Source organism: Chlorocebus sabaeus, chromosome 9, assembly GCF_047675955.1.
Source record: "Chlorocebus sabaeus isolate Y175 chromosome 9, mChlSab1.0.hap1, whole genome shotgun sequence".
Lineage (NCBI taxonomy): Eukaryota > Metazoa > Chordata > Mammalia > Primates > Cercopithecidae > Chlorocebus > Chlorocebus sabaeus.
Window position 1 is genome coordinate 70,357,024 of NC_132912.1, and position 20,369 is coordinate 70,377,392.

General features: G+C 47.0%; 1 protein-coding gene across 1 annotated transcript in view; it reads right to left on the reverse strand.

Annotated features, from left to right (window-relative positions):
• The window catches only part of MACROH2A2 (macroH2A.2 histone), a 59,288-nt gene that overhangs the window by 3,116 nt on the left and 35,803 nt on the right, over nucleotides 1-20,369 (reverse strand). The window contains exons 3-8 of the mRNA XM_007963189.3: nucleotides 18,653-18,759; nucleotides 16,862-17,059; nucleotides 15,008-15,118; nucleotides 13,411-13,510; nucleotides 8,962-9,051; nucleotides 133-307 (exon numbers count right to left, since the gene is read on the reverse strand). Of these exons, the coding sequence (XP_007961380.1) occupies nucleotides 133-307; nucleotides 8,962-9,051; nucleotides 13,411-13,510; nucleotides 15,008-15,118; nucleotides 16,862-17,059; nucleotides 18,653-18,759 (781 nt within the window). The remainder of the gene's footprint in view (nucleotides 1-132; nucleotides 308-8,961; nucleotides 9,052-13,410; nucleotides 13,511-15,007; nucleotides 15,119-16,861; nucleotides 17,060-18,652; nucleotides 18,760-20,369) is intronic.

The following is a 20,369-nucleotide window of genomic DNA, read 5'->3' on the forward strand; positions in this document are numbered from 1 at the left end:
TGCCCCGTCACCTGGTCAGCATACTTGGCTGTGCTGGCAGCCCTTGGTAACACCCAGATCAGATGTAAGTGGGGGAGCAGCTGATTTCCAGGGAAAAGCTGGAGGAATCAACTCAGGGGAACTGCATCTTACCTGCCGCTGGGGAAAGGCGGGAACGCGACGGACTTTAGCTTCTTGTCCTCCGCCGCTGACAGGCAGTTTTTGATGGTCTCTTCAAGCTGTTCTTCACATTTGTCGGAGCCCCACTGAGGGATGTGACAGTGGATGACAAATTTGGCTGCGAGTCCACTGGATTGGCTGACGGCAGCTGGGACATAGGAGAGAAAATGCCGCGGGTTATTTCCTGAGATTTCCTAGGTTATAGCCTAACCTCATCAGGTATCTGTTAGATCTGGAGATAAGGCAGTGACAGAGACGCTGGCCGGCCAGCATCCTGTGCTCCTGACGCAGACTGTGTTTAACAGAGAGCTGGGTTGGATGGCTTTGCACAGTTAGCACAAGCTTTGGGTACAAGCATTTAATGCTCCTCTGATGCGTCATTTTCATATGGTCTGCCAAGTAGTCCCTGGGTTGGGCTACATCCTCACAAAGTTCCTAGTTAAACGGACACGTCAGATCCTCTCTGATGGCTGTGGTAGGTAAAGTAATGGCATCCCAAAACATCCACATCCTACTCCCTGGAACCTGTGGGTGTTTCTGTACATGACAAAAGGGACTTTGCCGATGTGATTAAGTTAAGGCCCTTGAGATGGGGAGATGATCCTGGACTGTCTGGTGAGCCTGGGCCTGACAAGAGGGAGGTAAGAAGGTCAAAGGCAGGAGAAGGCCGTGTGATGAAGGAGCCAGAGAATGGAGCGATGCCCCAGAAGCCAAGGAATGTTGCAGCTTAGGAGCTGGAAAAGGCAAGGAAGGGATCCTTCCCTGAGCCTCCAGAAGGAACCAGCCCTGCCAACACCTGGATCTTAGCCTCTTAAAACTCATTGTGGACTTCTAGCCTCTAGTACTGTAAGAAGATAAATTTGTGTTGTGTGAAGCCACAAACTTAGTGGTAATTTGTTACAGCAGCCATAGGAAATGAATACAGTGGCTTTTTTTTTTTTTTAATGTTTAGTTTTTTTGAGACAGAGTCTTTTTCTGTTGTCCAGGCTGGAGTGCAGTGGTGCAATCTCAGCTCACTGCAAGCTCCACCTCCTGGGTTCAAGTGATTCTAGTGCCTCAGCCTCTCAAGTAGCTGGGATTACAGGCATGTGCTAATTTTTAAAATTTTTTTGTAGAGATGAGGTTCTGCTATGTTGCCCAGACTAGTCTTGAACTCCAGTGCTCAAGTGATCCTCCTGCCTCAGGCACCCAAAGTGCTGGGATTACAGGTGTTAGCCACCACACCTGGCCTACTGTGGCTTTTAAAAAATAGCCATGCCTGGGCCCCACCCCCAGAGGTCCTAACTCAGTAGGTCTGGTGCAGGGGCCTATGCTTACATGATTTTAGGACCTTCTATGAGTTGAGAATCACTGAACTTGATTGTACAGTTCCTTGGACAGGCATTGCCATTTGATGATCTCCACATGCCCTGCAGAGAGTGGGGTTTCAAAAGCGGGCTGTGAAATTGAATTACGCCAGCCTTGTCTCATAATTTCAGTCATACTCCTTTGTTTTACTGTTTACTCCCCTAAACATGGCTCCCATTGGTGACAGAGTTGATACAGCCCCATGGCTGCTAAGCTCGAGAGAAGTCACTGTGGGACTCCCCAGGGGAGCAGTTCCCTCGGATCTGCCTGAGGCAGCTGCAGCTTCAGCCATGAGCCACGCAGGCCCCCAGGCCGCCCACCGGCGCCCTGTGCCCCTCCAGGAACCCAGGAATCGGCGTAGCAAACGTCCGTGGCCACTAGGGGCAGCACTTGTAACAGAAACGTGTGTCCGCCGTATTCCAGAGCTGTGTGTGGGGTTGAGGTGAAAGACTGACTGGAAATCTATGATGCTCACCTAGTTTATGATAAGTATTTCCTGGCAATGTCCACAGTGTCAGGGAAGTGTTGACTGCACTTCCTCGCATGGGTGGAAGTCAAATCCAAGGGACCCCCTCGCCCATCAGGGGAGGCTGTAGGCTCCTTGCCTTCCAGTGCCCAGAGGGGGCTCAGTGTCATCATATGTGAAAGCCTGAGTGCAGGACCCAGGCCACACAATACACCGAGGCTCTGGGTAGGGGCCCGCCACACGTGCTGACTCTACGACCATGTATATTTGTGCACCAGAAGCAGAGTGTCCCTCTTTGGCCTGAACAATGATGCCCCCAAAACTGGAGGCTGCTGTGCTGAGAACCAAGGACCCTGGGGATGGGCCTTGTCTGCATGGTGCGATTTTCCCGAGCACCTGGCTGCTATTGTATGCCGGATGGAGTTTGGTTTGTTATAGTCATGGCTGATTTATTTCATATATTTAAAAAGTATAATCATGTTACTAGCAGAATGGTATTATTTCTCTAATGTAAAGTCTTTTTTTTTGAGACAGGGTCTCCCCCTGTCGCCCAGGCTGGAGTGCAGTGGCTCGATCACGGCTCACTGCAACCTCTGCCTCTTGGGTTCAAGCGATTTGATTCTCCTGCCTCAGCTTCCCGAGTAGCTGGGATTACAGGCACCCGCCACCACGCTTGGCCAATTTTTTGTATTTTTAGTAGAGATGGGGAGTTTCACCATGTTGGCCAGGTTGGTCTTGAACTCGTGACCTCAAGTGATCCACCCGCCTCGGCCTCCCAAAGTGCTAGGATTATATTGCACCCAGCCAAAAGTCGTATTTAAATAAAAGGAATATGTTCCTATTGGAATGTCAAACATCCAATCAAGTAAAAAATGACTTTCAGGGTAGTGCACGATAACACCTCAGTCCAGAACAAAGTATGTTCATGGCAACTGGTGATGAATAACACGGCTTATAGCCGTAATGCTTTGTAATGTTCTCCAGAGGTGTCAAGGATGAGGGTCAAGTTATTGCAAGGATTGTGACCCTGGTATTTGGTATAAGCACCTATCCACGTGATGACTAGCGGCATTCTCTTACCTAATGTGATGTCGCCTGGTGAAGACCTGCATTCTGAGGGTGGCAGTGCTACTGCTGGGAGCTTCTAGAACCTTCTCCCAGGTGAGCCATCACAGTTCTTGGAGTCACCACAGCAAAAGGGGACTCTAGGGTGGCCCCTTGTTCTGCTGAGAGGCTGCTACTGCTGATGCCTGGTTTCCATGACACTATGGGTTTTCTTTTAACAGTGCCTCAGTTTCCCACAATGGCCTCTCCTCTTCCTGCCTGTTTGGACCCAGTGCTCTTCTTTCTGCTGCAGCCCCAGCTCCTACGCAGCCATCTGCAAGCCATTTTCCTCCTTAGCTTTCAACAGGGACCTGCACCTCATGAACTTTCTGGGGCCCCAGGGCTAACACGTGCCCAGTAAAATGGCCATTCACTCCTGAAACCCAATTCCCCATTTTCCCCCTCTGTCACTGCAGACACCATCAGTTTCCTCTGCCTTGTCTCATTCCAGGCCCATGTGCTTCATTTTCACCCCCACTCCACCTCCACCCTCATCCAATACAGCTTTCTCGATGATCTTTGGGCCCCAGCCCTCCTTCTGCCAAACCATTCTTCATACGGTTGCTGGAGTCAAGGTCCTTAAACTCCACATTTAAACTCAGAATCTGCAACTGCTCCTGATTGCCAGCCTGACCTTACTGCAGTCCTCCCAGGCTCCCTTCATGGTCTGCCCCTCTCCCCTTGGAGTCTATCCATTTCTTGCTCTTTCTGGATGCCCAGTCGTTCTCCAGTCAGTGGGCTCAGTCCTCTGCACACATGGGTCTGGCTACACCTGTGTCTCCACACTTGGCTATCCTCCTTTGTCGCTGACTCCCTTGCCCATTCTCTCTGGGCCTCTGCCATGCAATTCAGCAGCCAGCTGTGCTGTGATATACTGTGCTACCCTGGGGTCCCTGCCTGGTTGTAAAGTTCAGGAGTGTTCAGGGCCTACATTCACATCCACATCCCGATGCCCGTGCCCGACAGCACACACTGTAGATGCTTAATGTGAACTGGTTCTGCCCCAGATGACGTCTTCATTGAAGCACTTTTGTATTCCTTGCTGTTGCCTGGCTCCTACCACAGTCACTGGCAGGCAGGTGCTCAAATATTCAACAAAAGAATGAAAGGCCCGACTTTTCATCAGCTTGTCAGCCTGGAAACCCTGGACCTACCCTTAGCTCCAGCTTCTGCCTCCCTGAACATGCAGCATCACTGCCTCTCACTGGCTCTGCTCCTGAAATATTTTCTTGATCCACCCTTCCCCACCCCCTGCCACAGGGGGGGCCTGCACTGCAGTTGGTCTGTTTTAACCATGTTAGGATGCGCTTTTTTTTTGTTTAAACATTTTAGTATTGTTGAAATCAGAAAGCATCTTAGAATTGCTGTCAGCCTGGAGCTGAGTTCTTCCAGAAAGAAATTACATTTCCTTCTATGTCACCTGGGGACACCACCCAACTAAGGCTATGTCTCACTCTCTTCTCTGCCTGAGGTTTTGAGCTGCACTGGATCTGGCTGCAAATCTTCAGGAGCACTGGCTTGTGGTTCAAATTCTTTTTTTTTTTTTAAAGACAGAGTTTCACTTTTGTTGCCCAGGCTGGAGTGCAATAGCATGATCACGGCCCACTGCAACCTCCTGCGGGTTCAAGCGATTCTCCTGCCTCAGCCTCCCAAGTGGCTGAGATTACAGGCACCCATCACCACGCCTGGCTAATTTTTGTATTGTTACTAGAGACAGGGTTTCTCCATGTTGGTCAGGCTGGTCTCAAACTCCCGACCTCAGGTGATCCACCCACCTCTGCCTCTCAAAGTGCTTCGATTACAGGTGTGAGCCACCGTGCCTGGCTAAATTCTTTAGTGAGGCTTTTTTCTCCCCCACTATATATTTGCTGCTCCTTTCTGCATGGTGGGTTCATGTCTTGCTTGCTTGCTGTTATACTCAATGTGCCCTAGCTTTATGTGGGGCCTCCTATTAGACACCTTATTTTGGAAATTTAATTTTTTTTAGTGGTACATACAATAAAAATATATCGTACAACTGATGGTGTTTTTAAATGAAATGCAATGTGCTGTTAGACAGTGGTGAACCGTCTCCCCTTCTCCATTTTTACCAGGGTGCTACCACTCACTGGCCCCAGGCCATGGCTTCTTACACCTAACATATTTGCACCAATGTCTTAGCTGCAAATTGTGTCCTGCAGCGCTCTCCTTCCTTCCAGGTTCAGGTCTATTTCCTCGGTGCAGACTTTTGTATTCTTTCCAGCTAGTGTCTGGATTGCTGCCTCTCAACTTCTACACGTCTGAAATTGTACATCTTTTGTCCTCATTCTTGAATGATAATGTAGCAAAATGTGGAATTCCTGGTTGACAGTTTTTCCCCCCTTCAGTGCTTTGAAGCTATTTCTTTCCTGTTTCCAACCATCTTTTCTTGCTGATGAGAAGTCTGCTGTCACTAGAAGAACCATTATTTTTTCACAAATGATCTGCCTCTCGTCTCGGGTGACTTTGAAGGTTTCTTTTGATTTTTCAGTTTCTGAGGCTTTACCACAACACTCCACGTTTTGGATTTATTTTCATGTATTTTGCTTGATATTTTCAGCTTAAGGGCTCATGCTTCATTCTAGAAAATTCTCAGCTATGATCTCCTTAAATACTGCTTCTCTACTTTCTATTTCTGCCTTTGGAACTCTGTTTAGAAGTGTGTTGGTGCTGGGCACGGTGGCTCCCGCCTGTAATCCTAGCATTTTGGGAGGCTGAGGCAGGAGGATCACTTGAGCCCAGCAGTTCGAGATCAGCCTGGGCAACATAGCAAGACCCCATCTCTATTTAAAAAATAATTTAAAAAAGAAGTGTGTTGGAGCTTCTCATTCTGTGTAGAGCAGCTATTTTTCTTCTTCTTTGCACCCTATCAGGCAGTTTCTGGTGAACCTTCCCCACACCCAGGCCCCCAGTCCAGACGCCATCTTAGATAACTGAGTTGGGACTTGGTCTCATGGTTATATTGAGGATGTGGTGGAGCCAAACACTGAGTCAGAGGGCAGTGTGGCCCTGGGCTTGGGTGAGGGCTCTCTTCTCCCTTCTGCTACCCTAGAAAGACAGATTTTTATACAAGTTGTAGCCCTGCGTGGTGGCTAGAGCTTTGGCTTCCTGTAAAGGCCGTGAGAGTCTCATGCAGCCCCTTGCTTTGAGCGGTGAGCCTGGCTCTGGCCCTCTTTATACATGAAGCGACACTGCATCTTACAGACCTGGAGCCCAGGCCTGGGGCGGCGGCCTCCTGGAGGTGCTGCTGCAGCCCTCCTGCCTCTGTCTACATGGACACTTATCTTATATTTGAGTGTGGCTCTGTCTTACAGTTTTTAAAGAGACACTGCATCTATTACTGCTATGCCTGTGGGGAGTGGTGGGTGGAGATTTAAAGTGTGGGCTCTTGTTCTTTCTGGACTAGAAGACCTCGTTACTTTTTTCTTTTCTTTTCTTTTTCTTTTTTTTTTTTTTTTTGAGACAGAGTCTTGCTCTGTCGCCCAGGCTGGAGTGCAATGGCATGATCTTGGCTCACTGCAACCTCCACTTTCCAGGTTCAAGCGATTCTCCTGCCTCAGCCTCTGACTAGCTGGGATTACAGGCATGTGCCACCACGCCTGATGAATTTTTGTATTTTTAGTAGAGACAGGGTTTCACCATGTTGGTGAGGCTGGTCTTGAACTCCTGACCTCGTGATCCGCCTGCCTCAGCCTCCCAAAGTGCTGGGGTTACAGGCATGAACCACCGTGCCCGGGCCCTACTTTTATAACAATCAAGTCTAATCTGGACAGCCCCTGCTTAAACTTCCAAGTGCCCTCGTGTCAGGTCCAGACCCCTTCGCACAGCCCACAGACCCAGCCTCATCTTGACTGCTGTTTCTCTCCTCCCACGTGCTGACCCAAGACTCCCTGCTCATGCAAGACCGTGTCTCCTCACATGCAGTGCTCCTGTTGCCCTCCATGTCCCACCCCCAAGGGCTCTCACAGCCTCACTGCCGTCCTCCCACACTCCCCTACGCTGAGGTTGTGGCTCCTGCTCTGGGACCCAGTGATGCATCTGAGGGCAGCGGTGGGTTTTATTTTCCGCTGAAGCCCTGCAGCACTTGGCACCGACTGAGGGTACAAGGAGTGAACTGATTGGGAGTCGTGTGGGTGGGAACACCGATCTGAGGTTGGATCCACCTGTCAAAAACTTGCCCAATCGCCTGGACAAGAGATGTTCAAACAAAAACGTGTGCACAGATGTTCACTGCAGCTCTATCCACAATCATCAAAGGTGGAAACAGCCCAAATGTCCAACAGCAAATGAGTGGTTAAACAAAATGGAATATTATTCAGCCATGAAAAAGAACATAAGGACTGACCCATGCTACAGTATGGATGAACTTTGAAAAAAATGTTGAGAGAAGCCAGACAGAAAAGTCATATATTACATGATCCCCTTTATATGAAATGTCCAGAATAGGCAAATCCATAAATACAGAAAGTAGATTAGTGCTTGCCAGGGCCTGAGGCGGCACTGGGCAAGACTGCTTAATGGTTAGGGGGTTTGTTGGGAGAAAAGCTGAGTGTTGGGAGAAGCTGAGGCAGGGCTTGCATGTCTGATCTAATGTGAAAGAGTCTTGGAACATGTCCGGGGTCCAGATTCTAAAACCCCCTGTGGCTGGAACACTGAGCTCTATGCCAAAGGGCGGAAGGCTACCCGACGCACCATAATCTGAGCCCAGGCATAAAACCCCTCGTGGCTTCGACAGAATCCAGGGCTTATGGCTCTGGAATGTGTCTAGACTTGCTGACTCCTTGCTCCTTGCTCTCCCAGGATCGATTGTATCTTGAGTTAAAAGAACCTGCTCTCCATTATCTCAAGTAGCAGAATATGTTCCAGATGCTTCAAAGGAAATGCTAAACTGTCACAGCTGTAGATCATGCGCTTGCCTTTCGACCCCCGCATCCTCACCACCTGTTTCTTTGTTTGATCACCAATAAATAGCCTGGGCTTCCAGAGCTCAGGGCCTTCGCAGCCTCCACACACTAGCGACAGCCCCTGGACCCACTTTCTGTCTCAAACTGTCTTTTCTCATTCCATTGACTCCGCTGGACTTCGTCACCCCCACGACCTGGTGTTGGGTCCGATCACCCCAACAAGGTTTCTGTGTGAGGTGACATCAAAGCTCTGGACTCGGTAGTGGTGATGGCTGCACAACACTGTAAAAGTTCTTAATGCTACTGAATTATACGCTTTAAAATAGTTCCAGTGGCTGGGTGCGGTGGCTCATGTCTGTAATCCCAGAACTTTGGGAGGCCAAGGTGGGTGGATCACTTGAGGTTAGGACTTTGTGACTAGCCTGTCCAACATGGCAAAACTTCATCTCTACTAAAAATGCAAACACTAGCCAGGCATGGTGGCATGCGCCTGTAATTCCAGCAACTTGGGAGGCTGAGGGACAAGAATCGTTTGAACTTGGGAGGCGGAGGTTGCAGTGAGCTGAGATCATGCCACTGCACTCCAGCCTGGGTGACGGAGTGAGACTCTTTCTCAAAAAAAAAAAAAAAAAAAGAAAAAGAAGAAAACATAGTTCCAATTTTTGGTAAGTTCTATGGTATGTGTATTTTATCACACACAGGCGAAGTTCACCCAATGGCTCTAGACCATTTTGGGGGATCTGATGCAAATTGACTTGAATTATTCAGACATATTGGAGTCCCCAGGACATCTGAAAGGATCTCCATGGGCCTGCTCAAATTACCTGAGATGCTAAAATAGCTTTCTGATTAGTTATGGCATACTTTGTCTCATAAGCTGAACAGGCATCAGGCACGTGAGGCTGGAGACTCAGAGAGGACGGTGAGGCCATGCTGGTGACAGGAGCCTAGTTCCACACTTACCTTCGGCGACTTCCAAAGGGCCTTGGGATTTGCGAAGCTCCTTTACCGTTTCCAAGAACTCTTTTCCCCCAGCCTTTTCCAAGGCTTTACCTGCAAAGGAGAGCAATGGGAAGCCACTGTGGTTGTTCTTTCAATCTAATTACACTGTTTGACATATTTGTAGTAGGCCAGGAAAAAAAAAATGTACAGTTAGAAACTAGGAATTGAACTTCCCAATTGTTATCCTGGTTTGCCAGTGGTCGGGGGAGGCAAGGGTCTCGGGGCATCAGTGTAGCAGACTTAGATTGGCAAGCTTTTATCAAGGATTTTTTAAGGGGTGATTTGGCCATAAAGCGGTCTCATGGCCTGAGTCCTGTAGATGATTTAAAAACAAAACAACAACAAAAAACTGAGATTCTAGTGTTGTGTCCTACAGGTTTAGTACTCATGTGGAGAGCTCTGAAGTCCCGGTCCCATCACCGTGCCATCAATATACTGTAAGTGCTTGAGTCAAAGGACAGACACAGGCCCAGGGCAGCCAGGCATGTTGTTCCCCCAACCCAGTGCTCAGTTTTCAATGGAGACACGTGGAGAGGCTAATCTCTAAGGACTTTCCTGCCGGGAGATGCCCTGAGCCTTTGATGTTAGGAGAATGCCCTACTCTTGGTTTTTTTTCCTACCTCAGCTCTTACTTCTACACAGGCCAAGTGGAACCCCATGGGGGATGACAGGCCGCCACCTCTGACCCCGCAGGAACCCCGTCTGTGTACCAGCGCATCCAGCTCTTATGTCTCTGAGACGGCATGGGTGTTTTTTCCAGACTGGGAGGACGACGGCTTTGGGGCAGCAGAGTATTTTTCAGGTGTTTTCATCTTCGAATGAACTTGGTGATCTCGATGTCTGGGGCAAGTCTCAGCTCTCTCTTTATGAATCATCATTATTACTATGATTCAGCTCAGAGTCTTCCCCAGGGCCTGGGTGGTGATGCTTCCCCACTCCACACTCGAGCCTCCAGTATATGTGGAGAGCCATAGTACATTGTGCAGATTGTTTAGGACAAGTGTCTATTCCAGTGGTCACTGTCCACTGGGGAGGGCGTGCAGAGGGGATTTCTTCATTAATGTGCTTGGGTTTCCATGATGCAACTGAGAAATGGTGACTGTGCATTGTACCCAGCACCTCTGAGGCTCCTTTCTGGCCTCGATTCCTGGACACTGTTGATCTATTGGGTCCAGAAGCCTGGAGAAGGCCGGGTAACCGAGGCTGGTAGCCAGTTCATGTGGAGAAGCAGAGGACTAGGTCTACACTGGTGCCCTCTGCATTCAGGTCAAGGGCCAAATGGGAATGTGCAGAAGGCAAGGGGAATCCACCCTCCTCACTGAAGACTTTGAAGAGAGAGGTATTTTTCTCTCTACAGAAGTATTCCCAAGAAGGAAAGGAGCAATGCTAGAATGAGAATACCACAGCTTTGCAACTCCTAACAAATGGCAGAATCTAGAGAAGAGGCATCAGTGGCCCCAGCATCACACCAAGACAGACAACCAGGCACGACACGCCTCCAGGCATGCGCGCTCGCCACTGACCAAGGAGTCTTGGCAAAGTTTTCGAACCTATACCTCATGAAACCTCTAGATCCAACCACCAAGTTATAAAAAAGCAAAGAGACATGTTTCATGATGCCAGGAGGATGTAATCAACAAAATCCGGACTGCATGAAACCCCATAGGACAAATGGCCCAGCTTCCTCAACAAATGAATTGCAAAGAAATTAGAAAGAAAGAGATGAAGGAGGAACCTAAGGGATAAGAGACTTATCAACCAACTGCAGTGCGTGGACTGATTTGGATCCAAAATCAAATAAACAAATTTTCTTTCTTTCCTTTCTTCCTTTCTCTCTCCGTCCTTCCCTCCCTGCTTCCTTCTCTCCCTTCCCTTCCTTCCTTTCTCTCTCTCTCTGTCTCTCTCCCTCTCTCTCTTTCTCTTTTTCTTTCTCTTTCTTTCGTTTGAGACTGGGTCTCACTCTGTGTACTCTGTGGCCCAGACTGGAGTGTAGTGGCGTGATCACCGTTCACTGCAGCCTAGAACTCCTGGGCTTAAGTGATCCTCCTGCCTCAGCCTCCCAACTTAGCTGGCAGCACAGGCATGTGCCACCATGCCTGGCTAATTTTTGTATTTTTTTGTAGAGATGGGGCTTCGCCATGTGCCCAGGTTGGTCTAGAACTTCTGAGCTCAAGTGGTCCGCCCACCTCAGCCTCCCAAAGTGCTGGGATTACAGGTATGAGCCACCATACTCAGGCCCCCCTTTTTTATAAGAGATGGGGATCCCACTATATTGTCCAGGCTGGTCTCAAATTCGTGGGCTCAAGCAATCCTCCTGCCTCAGCTTCCCAAGTAGCTGGGACTACAGGAGTGTGCCACTGTGCCTGGCTTAAACAAATGTTTAAGAAACTTGACATTTATGATGTAACTGGAATTGGAACACTGGTAATTTGTTGATATTGCTATCTTTTTAAAGGTACAATAATGGTATTGTGGCTGTGTTGTTAGTAAACAGCCCTTATCTTTTAGAAGTCATTGTGAAATATTCACAGATAAAATGACTTGGCAAGTATGTGGAGGGGGTAAGAGTTGAAACAAAGGTGGCCATGGGTGGTGATTACTGCATCTGATTGAGTAGGGTTTCATTATAATTTTCTGTTATTTTTGTTTATGCTTGACTTTTCCCATAATAACATAATGTTTTGAAAAGATTAAGGCAGGGCCTTGGCTGTTGGGATGATTAGTTTGGGTGACGGTGGTGGAGAATGGAATCATAATGGGAGGGACTCCTCCTAACATAGCAGCAACAAAACAACTGTCAATTACTAAGTGCCTAGGAGCCCAGCACTGTGCCAGGCTCCATCAGCCCTATGGGACAGGTACTATTGCTATCCTCCCTTACAGAGGAGGAAACAGAGGTTCAGGGAGGTTTAGAAGCCTGCCAAAGGTCACACAGCTAGGAAGCAATTCAGAAAAGCCGGGACAGTCCAGGCAGGCTGACCTGGAACCTGCCCTCTTAACCACTTGGCTGCCTTTAGCCCATTTCTCCTCACAAGACCCTGAAGAGGTTTGCCTTAGAATCCACTGCTGGAATCTGAGCGTGGATTTTTGCTCTCAGATCAGTGCTCTTTCTACTCTGCCACCATGCCAATTAAAAAAAAGAAGCATATTGTTTTTCTTACATAAAAATTTCATTACTATAGAAATGTGTAAAGTATGAACACTGCAATGTGTCAGTGAGAGGCAGGACAATTATTTAAAAAGCTCCAGATGAAGGCCACTAGAGGGCGTCCTTCCATGGAGAGTGGAAGGAGACTTGTTTCTCTGTAATGCTGACTTTTCCCAGGGCTGTCCTGTCTCCTTTTCAGCACAGCAAGTGGCCTCTGATGCCAGGAGGAAGCCCTGAGTGAGTCCAGCTGCCAGGGGCCCCCGGTGCTACCACCCAGGGCTGAACTACTAGCATCTACCTCAAATTGCCTCCCTCACAGGCAAGCCCTGTACCCTAGGGACAAAGCCCCTTCTTTGCTTACTTTACCCTTTCCATGGAGAGTTTAAGGCAGCTCTGCTTGGTAAAAATGGATGGGATGGGGACTGTTAGCATGCTGTTATTTCCAGCGCCCATAACAGCTTACCCTCCCAAGCTCCTCCACCCTGGAGTAATAGCTCCCTCTGCCACTCATGGGACAGGTGGCAAACCACAGGCAAAATAACTCAGTGCTCATAGCTTAATGGACAACCTAATTTTTTCTAGATGTCCATTTCCCTTTTATCAATAGCATTCTCAATATTTAAGCTTACGATATTATGTAAACATGTACAACAATATTTATAGTAGCACTATTCACTATAGCCCAAACTGGAAACGACCCCAAATGTCATCAGTGGTAGGATAGATCAATAAACTGTCATATATTTATAGAGTGTAATACTATGAGCAAGGAAAATGAATGAATACAATCATAACAACATGGATAGATTTCACAATACTAAGTTGAGCAAAAGAGGACAAGATTTCATTTTGACAAAATTCAAGACAGATGAAACCCATCTCTGCTTTGAGAAGAAAGGACAGTGGTTACCCTCGGAGGACATACTGACTGGGAGTGGGACTGAGGGAGACTTCTTGGGTGCTGGTAAGGGTCTGCTTCAGGATCTTGGTGCTAGTTGCACAGTGGGGTTCACTTTGAGAAAAATTCATCAAGCTCTACGCTGATGATTTGCTTTTACACAATACCCCATAAAAATTTCAAAAATATATGCAGAATTAAAAGTTAGCTTCTCTCTAGTGAAGCTGTTCAACTACACATAAAAACAGAGTTTGACATGGGACCCCAGCAATGGGATAGCCAGTTGACAATGACCAGCTTCACAAGAACTTGCCTGAACAGTGGCCTACTCTACGGCACTTCTACTGAAGTCTCAGGACCTTACCTATATCTTCTTTGAGGTCAATTTCGGCTGTGGTTGGGTGGACAATGCCCTCCACTCTCATGGAGCCAATATGGCTGATGTCACTCTGGGTTAAGGACAGCTGCATTAGGAAGAAAAGGTGGAGAATGTGGAAAAGATAAAATCCTGTTGAAAAGTCCTCATATTTTACTTGCATTCATGAATTCTCTTTAATTATTCATACCCAATGTCAACATAGGGGCTGCATAGAGAGTGACAACCTCCAGTTTCCCAGGTGTCTGGCTTGCAATAAGCTCTTTGAGCGCAGCGGATTTGCTCTTCACTCTGGGGCTGGCAGCATGCAACGAATCCATTTCCTCTTCCCTGGAACAGGAACAGGACCTCCCCTCTCCTTTCTTTCTTTCTCTTACAGCTCATGCCTTTGGTTCCCAACCCTGGTGGCCCTGGTTTTCACTGATGCATCCTCTGAGCAGCTCCTGCAAGGAAGCCCAGGGCTTGCTCTCTCTTTTCCCCTCAGCATCCTGCATTCTCCCTAGAGGAGCACAAAATTAGTGGAGCAGGGCTCTGAAGTCAATAACCTTGCGGAGAGAAGTAATGGGCTCTGGGATCCTGACCTGAGGGTGTCTGGCTCCCTTGCCCTTTGGAGACCACAGTCTTGGGGCTACCGTTGGGAAATGCTACCCTATGTGTTCACAGTAGAGTGGAATGGAGGGCATTCTCTAGTGGCCCACGTGAGCGAGACCTTTATGTTCCCTTAGCTACATGAGAGAAAGCTAATCGTCATGTAACAGTGAACAGGCCAGAGAGAGGACGTAAATTCCATCTCTTTGTTTCCCTGCTTTAATCAGTGACAAATTAGCAACCAGCCACACCGATGCTCTTCTTAGAACATGCTCTTCCCAGTTCTTTGAATGGAGGCTTACTGTGTTGTCAGGACGGAAACATTCAGCTACCAGAGATATGATTAACTGACTCTTACCTTGGGTGTCTTATTTCAGCCCCAGTTGACTTGGTAGATAAATTATCTGCTCAGTAAACTTTACACTTGTAGGAATGAATTATTTGCATGTCTGGCTGGGCTACTGTTGTGTTGCTGAAGACTGTTCAAATGTATGGCCCTGTTTGTTTTCTTTCTAAAGCCTAGGAAGGCAGGCAGACTGAATTATTGGCAAATAATTCATTTCTAATACCAAAGATATTCGGGAAACATATATTTCTGTTTTCTTTCTTTGATAAATTACATGGCACCATGTAAGATGGGCCTCTCAGAAGCTGTTTGAGAAAGTTAGCTATGGATTTTTTTTTTTTTGGCAGATGTAGAAATAACTGGGGTATGTGGAATTCCCAGCAAAACCAGTAATGCCATCCTATCTACTGACCAGAAAGAGCCTCCATGCTTACCCGTCTGACCAATGTTAGCATTAACAATTCTCAGCAAAAAAGAACAATTCTCACTCTCACAATGCCGACACTGCCACAGCTCTTTAGTTTAAAAATGAATAATTCAAGACTGCAGTGAAAATCATTATTGGGGAGCAAGGGAGGCATCGTTTGTAAACAGTAGGTTATAAAAATACAGTAGTGTTTTAATATAGCACAGTGCAATTCTCTTTGTTACCTTCTGTCCCAGAACAAGGCTCTTAGAAGACAGAATGGTGAATCCATCCCCTGGCCCGTCTTCAGAGGTTGAATTTGAAGTTCCTTCTTTATCGCTGTCCTTTGGTTTGGACTGTTGGTAAAAATCAGAAGGCCAGATGAGAACCAATCCAGAAAAAGCCTGAGGTGCCTTTATTAAGCTCTTCTCATGGCTTCCACCAAGTTGAATATGAAAGGAAGCAGTTAGGTGATGTGTTCTGCTGTTTCTTGAAGGAGGGAAGCAAAAGTCAGCAATATAAGGAAAGAAAAGGGTACCGCAAAATAGCAAAACAGAAAGTGTGTTAAAGGGCTCACGCATACCTACAGTCCTCACCTACCCCTGTGCACCACCAATGCGTTGTCCTTGCTCATTTCAATGCCTGCAGCTCATGACAACAAGCACTGGAGCCGGGTGGGGCCGTTGATAGCCCATTGCTTAGCCTTCTTTCTCCCCAGGATTTCTCGGGGCACAGAGGCAGTGTGGAATGAAACACCCACAACTTCTACAGCAGGGCTGTCCAATAGAACTTTCTGTGATCATGGAAATATTCTGTTTTGATCCTCAATAATGTTGCTGAGTGCTTGAAATGTGGCTGGTACAATCAAGGAGCTGAATTTTAAATTTGATTTAGTTTTCATTCAAATCTAAATAGCCTTGGCTGGGTGCCTTAGTTCACACTTATAATTCCAATGCTTTCGGAGGCTGAGGCAGGAGGGTCACTTGAGCCCAGGAGTTTGAGGCTACAGTGAGCTATGATCTCGCCACTGCATTCCTGCACTCCAGCCTGGGTGACAGAGTGAAACCCCTGTCTCTTAAAAAAAAAAAAAAAAAAAAAAAAAAAAGCTACATACTGTACTGGGCAACATAGGAAAACATTCTATCAGTGGCATCTCTGAGCTAAGCTACCTAGCATTATCAAGCTATGCCAAACACCTGAAATTCCACTGGTGGAACTCAAGGAACGCCTGCAGGAGACTAGAGGCTGTTCGGAAGGCAATATGGAGCTCTGCAGAGACCTACAACGCAGGTTCCCGGCTACCGTCTCTCACTTCAGATTTTGCTGGGGGTAATAAAAGGGATCTGAAAACCATCCCTGCTTAGGGTTTGGAAACCTAGAGAAGACCCTGTCTGATGATTTCAGCTCTAACCTCAAAGGCCCTTTCTTCTTTTACCTGTACGTTCTTGTCATTTTCTTCCAGCACCAAGCTGCAAGAGTCCTTGGTCCTTCAGAGGTGCCTGCTACGCCGTCATTGTTCCATCTTTAAACTTGTGAGTGTCTTAGTGTCTGTTTGGGTTGCTCTAACAAAATGCCATAGACTGGCTGGCTCACGAACATCAGAAACCTTTTTTTTTTTGTTTCTGAGACAGGGTCTTGCACTGTCACAAAGGCTCGTGTGCAGTGGCACCATCATGGCTCACTGCAGCCTCTAACTCCTGGGCTCAAGCCATCCTCCTGCCTTGGCCTCCCAAAGTGTTGGGATTACAGGCATGAGCCACTGTGACTGGCCCAGAAACTTGTTTCTCATAGTTCTGGAGGCAGGAAGTCCTTGGAGCAGGCAGATTCCGTGTCTGGCAAGGGCTCGCTTCCTGGTAGATGACGCTTTCTAGCTGTGTCCTCATATGGCAGAAGGGTCCCTCTGCCTCCCTCAGGCCTCTTTTATAAGGGGACTGTTCCCATTCATGAGGACTCTGCCCTCATGATCTAGTTACCTCTCAAAGGCCTCACCGCGTAATCCTATGCCCCTGGGGTTAGGTTTCAACATATGAATTGTGGGGGAACACATTCAGACCATTGCAGTGGGAGTGCCTGGCTCAGGACATGCAGCCTCGGCTCACCTTTTTGGACGTCCGTGGTTTGGCAGCCTTGGATTTCTTCCCCCCCTTCTTGCCTGACGTGGCCTTTCTGCCTCTTTTCTCTGGGGGCGGGGAGAGGATTGTTTCCGACTTGCCTTTGGTCCCTCGCTTTTTGGCCAGCAGTTCGGGGTGAATTCTGGGCAGGACGCCTCCACTGGCGATGGTCACTCCTTTTAGCAGCTGAAGAGAGAAACGCACGCACTCATGTAGCAAACAGCCGGCTAGTTCTCAATTTCATACAGTTCTTTTTTTTTTTCTTTTTTTTTTTGAGAGAGAATCTTACTCTATAACCCAGGCTAGAGTTCAGTGGCGAGATCTTGGCTCACTGCAGACTCTGCCTCCAGGTTCAAGCAATTCTCCTGCCTCAGCCTCCTGAGCAGCCGGGATTGGAGGCACCTGCCACCACCCCCAGCTAATTTTTGTATTTTTAGTAGAGACAGGGGTTCACCATGTTGGCCAGGCTGGTCTTGAACTCCTAACCTCAGGTGATCCACCTGCCTCAGCCTCCCAAGGTGCTGGGATTACAGGCGTGGGCCACTGCGCCTGGCCTGGATTTAATACAGTTCTAACTGTTAAATGTGGCCTCCGCTCTCCTAAAGAAACTGCATAATACACCATTTAATTGGCTTTTCCCACTTTCAGTTGTAGAGCATTTCTCTGTAGGTTAAACAAGGCATCCTGTGATGTTGTACAGAAAGCAAAACAAAGCAAAGCAAAATAGAAGGGATATAGAAGTTGAAACCAGGGATGTTGCCCAGGGCTCTGGAATTCCAGACACAACAGAGGATAAAGAGCTTCCCATGTGGGGAGCGCAGCTTGAGAAAATGAGGTTCAAAGGTCATTGCAAAGACTAGACTCAGTTAATGACGAACCAGTCGTCTCCACAAGCTTGCACATACATTCCATCAGTAAAGTATTTCTGGCCATGCTCCTCCCAATCAATATAAGTTAATTTATCAGTAAAGAACAGACATGTACTACTCCACTAATATATTCTGCAGATTCTAAACCAACACTACCCCAAACGTGGTCTGCGACCATGGCTCACCCATGAACTGGCAGTTACCCATCAGTGACAAGAGAAGTATAGTAAGCATCTAGAAACTTTCATAGCAAACTGACAGTTATTGTGTATCTGTTGAATCTGATAACAAAAAATTATGGCTTGTAGTTTGCTTTTTAATTTTTCTAATAATTTTTATTACATTTTTGCAAATTATCAGTCCATGACGGATTGGCCATAAAAAAGGCTTCTTCACCATATTTTGAGAAGAATGAGGTTAGAAAATAAAGATAAATGAAAAGAAACAGAAATAAAAATCTTATACTATTTACTACCACCTTACATATACTGTGGGTGAAGAGGGGCTATTCACTTGACTCTGGGGTCAGTTTCAGAATATAAAGGGTCAGTTCTAAAATATAAAGTCTTCTGCCTTCATCAGAAAAAATTGTCAGCTAAGTTTGGGTGAAGAAAGTGAAGAGAATAACATTTGTGCCACACCTTCCTCAGCAACACAGAACTTGTCTTTAAAGAGAAAAGAAAGGTCTGATAAGACCTAGAATATACAATGAGATCTATGCCAGAAGCAATTTTATTTTGAATCTGAATGATAGAGCTAGCAGAATTTGTTCTTTTATATAGCCCGAGTTTTTTCTGTATAAAAGTAATTGGGAACTGCAGCGGGAGTGACTCATGGCCACCACCCGGGCCCACACATTAGCATGTTTGGCAAACCCATTCTGTGGCTTCCCTCAATGCTTCAGACATACCTGGTTGAGCTCCTCGTCATTGGCAACTGCCAGCAAGATGTGTCTCGGGGCTATCCGGGCCTTCTTGTTGTCCCTCGCAGCATTCCCAGCCAATTCTAGAATTTCCGCTGAAATTACAAGGAGGCATTAACAGGCAATCACAGAATGGGGTCCAAGCTAAAGCTTTTCTTTAGAAATGGCCTTCAAGTTTGATCACATTTATTCATTTGTGATTTCTATGTCTTGGCCTGGAAAGAAATCCAGGAAGCATCAGAGAACTCAGGTCAGTCCCAGCTACTCAGGAGGCCGAGGCAAGAGGATCGCTTGAGCCCAGCCAGAAGTTCAAGGCTGCAGAGGGCTATGATTGTGCCACTGCACCTCCGCCTGGGCACAGAGTGAGACCCTGTCTCTAAAAAAAACCAAAAAATTTTAATTAAAACATTTTTAAAAAGAAAAAATAAGGTCACAGAGAAGTAAGCTATTTTAGCAAGATGTCATCCGATCCTGGGGCAAAGCCTCCTGGTTATCCCTCAGCATCAGTTCTCCCTTTTCATCTTCCTTGGTACTGGACTTCTGATTTTTTTTGCCAAGCCCATAACTGCAGGAAGACTATATTCCTCTTGATAAGTGTGGTTCTGTGGCCAATATTTGGCCAAAGAAGGCAAGCTATTGTGTTGTCTGGTCCTTCCGGGAAGTGTCCATCAAGGAAGGGGCTGTGCCCTTCTCTCCTTTCTAATGGTGGACTGAGGACACAATGGCTGGAATGTGAGCAGCCATCTTTGACCAAGAAGAGGAAGTTGTGCATGCTAGAGCAAGAGCATAGAAGGAAATGGAGTCTCTACCAATCTAGACTGTCTGTTCTAGACTTCCTTTGTATGAGAGTGAAATAAACTCTCTTGTTGAAGCCACTGTCTACAGAAGTGATTCCTGACCAATACAGAATCCTACTATACAACATAAATTCCTCTCAGTCTGTGGGGAGCAGGGACATCTCTGATAGAGAGAATAGTGATGTAGATAAAGTCTGTTCTGGGCACCCACTTGGACTTCTCTTAAACTCTCCTTTTTTTTCTTTTTCTTTTTTGTTGAGTCGTTCTATCGCCCAGGCTGGAGTGCAGTGGTGTGATCTTGGCTCACTGCAACCTCCACCTCCTGGGTTCAAGCGATTTTCCTGCCTCAGCCTCCTGAGTAGCTGGGATTATAGGCGCGCACCACCACGCCTGGTTAATTTTTGTATTTTTAGTAGAGACGGGGTTTCACCACGCTGGTCAGGCTGAGCTTGAACTCCTGACCTCAGGTGATCCACCCGCCTTGGCCTCCCAAAGTGCTGGGATTACAGGTGTGAGCCATTGTGCCCGGTTGACTCTCCTTTTCCTCTTTGCTCAATGCCCTAGGTCTTTCCTGTCCTAAAAGAAAAGTGGACTGAAGGACTGACTTACACTGTGGGATGAGGAAATGGTTAACCCGAAAAGTGAATTCCTAAAGGGAATGCCATGAGATCTGTGTAGGAAAGCATGTTGAGCCCGGGGGGTCTTCCACATACTCCCCAAAACTTTAGCATGGCTGACTTTAACAAACACGCCACTTGGCAAATGTGAAAAATTGATAAGAAGAAATGTTCCTAAAGCTATTTCACATACTATTAAAACCTTGGGGTAAAAAAAGAAATCTGTAGAATTGGTTTCTACTATCTATATGCTTTCCCCCTTCCTCTTCTGTTTTATTTTTTACTTTTCTT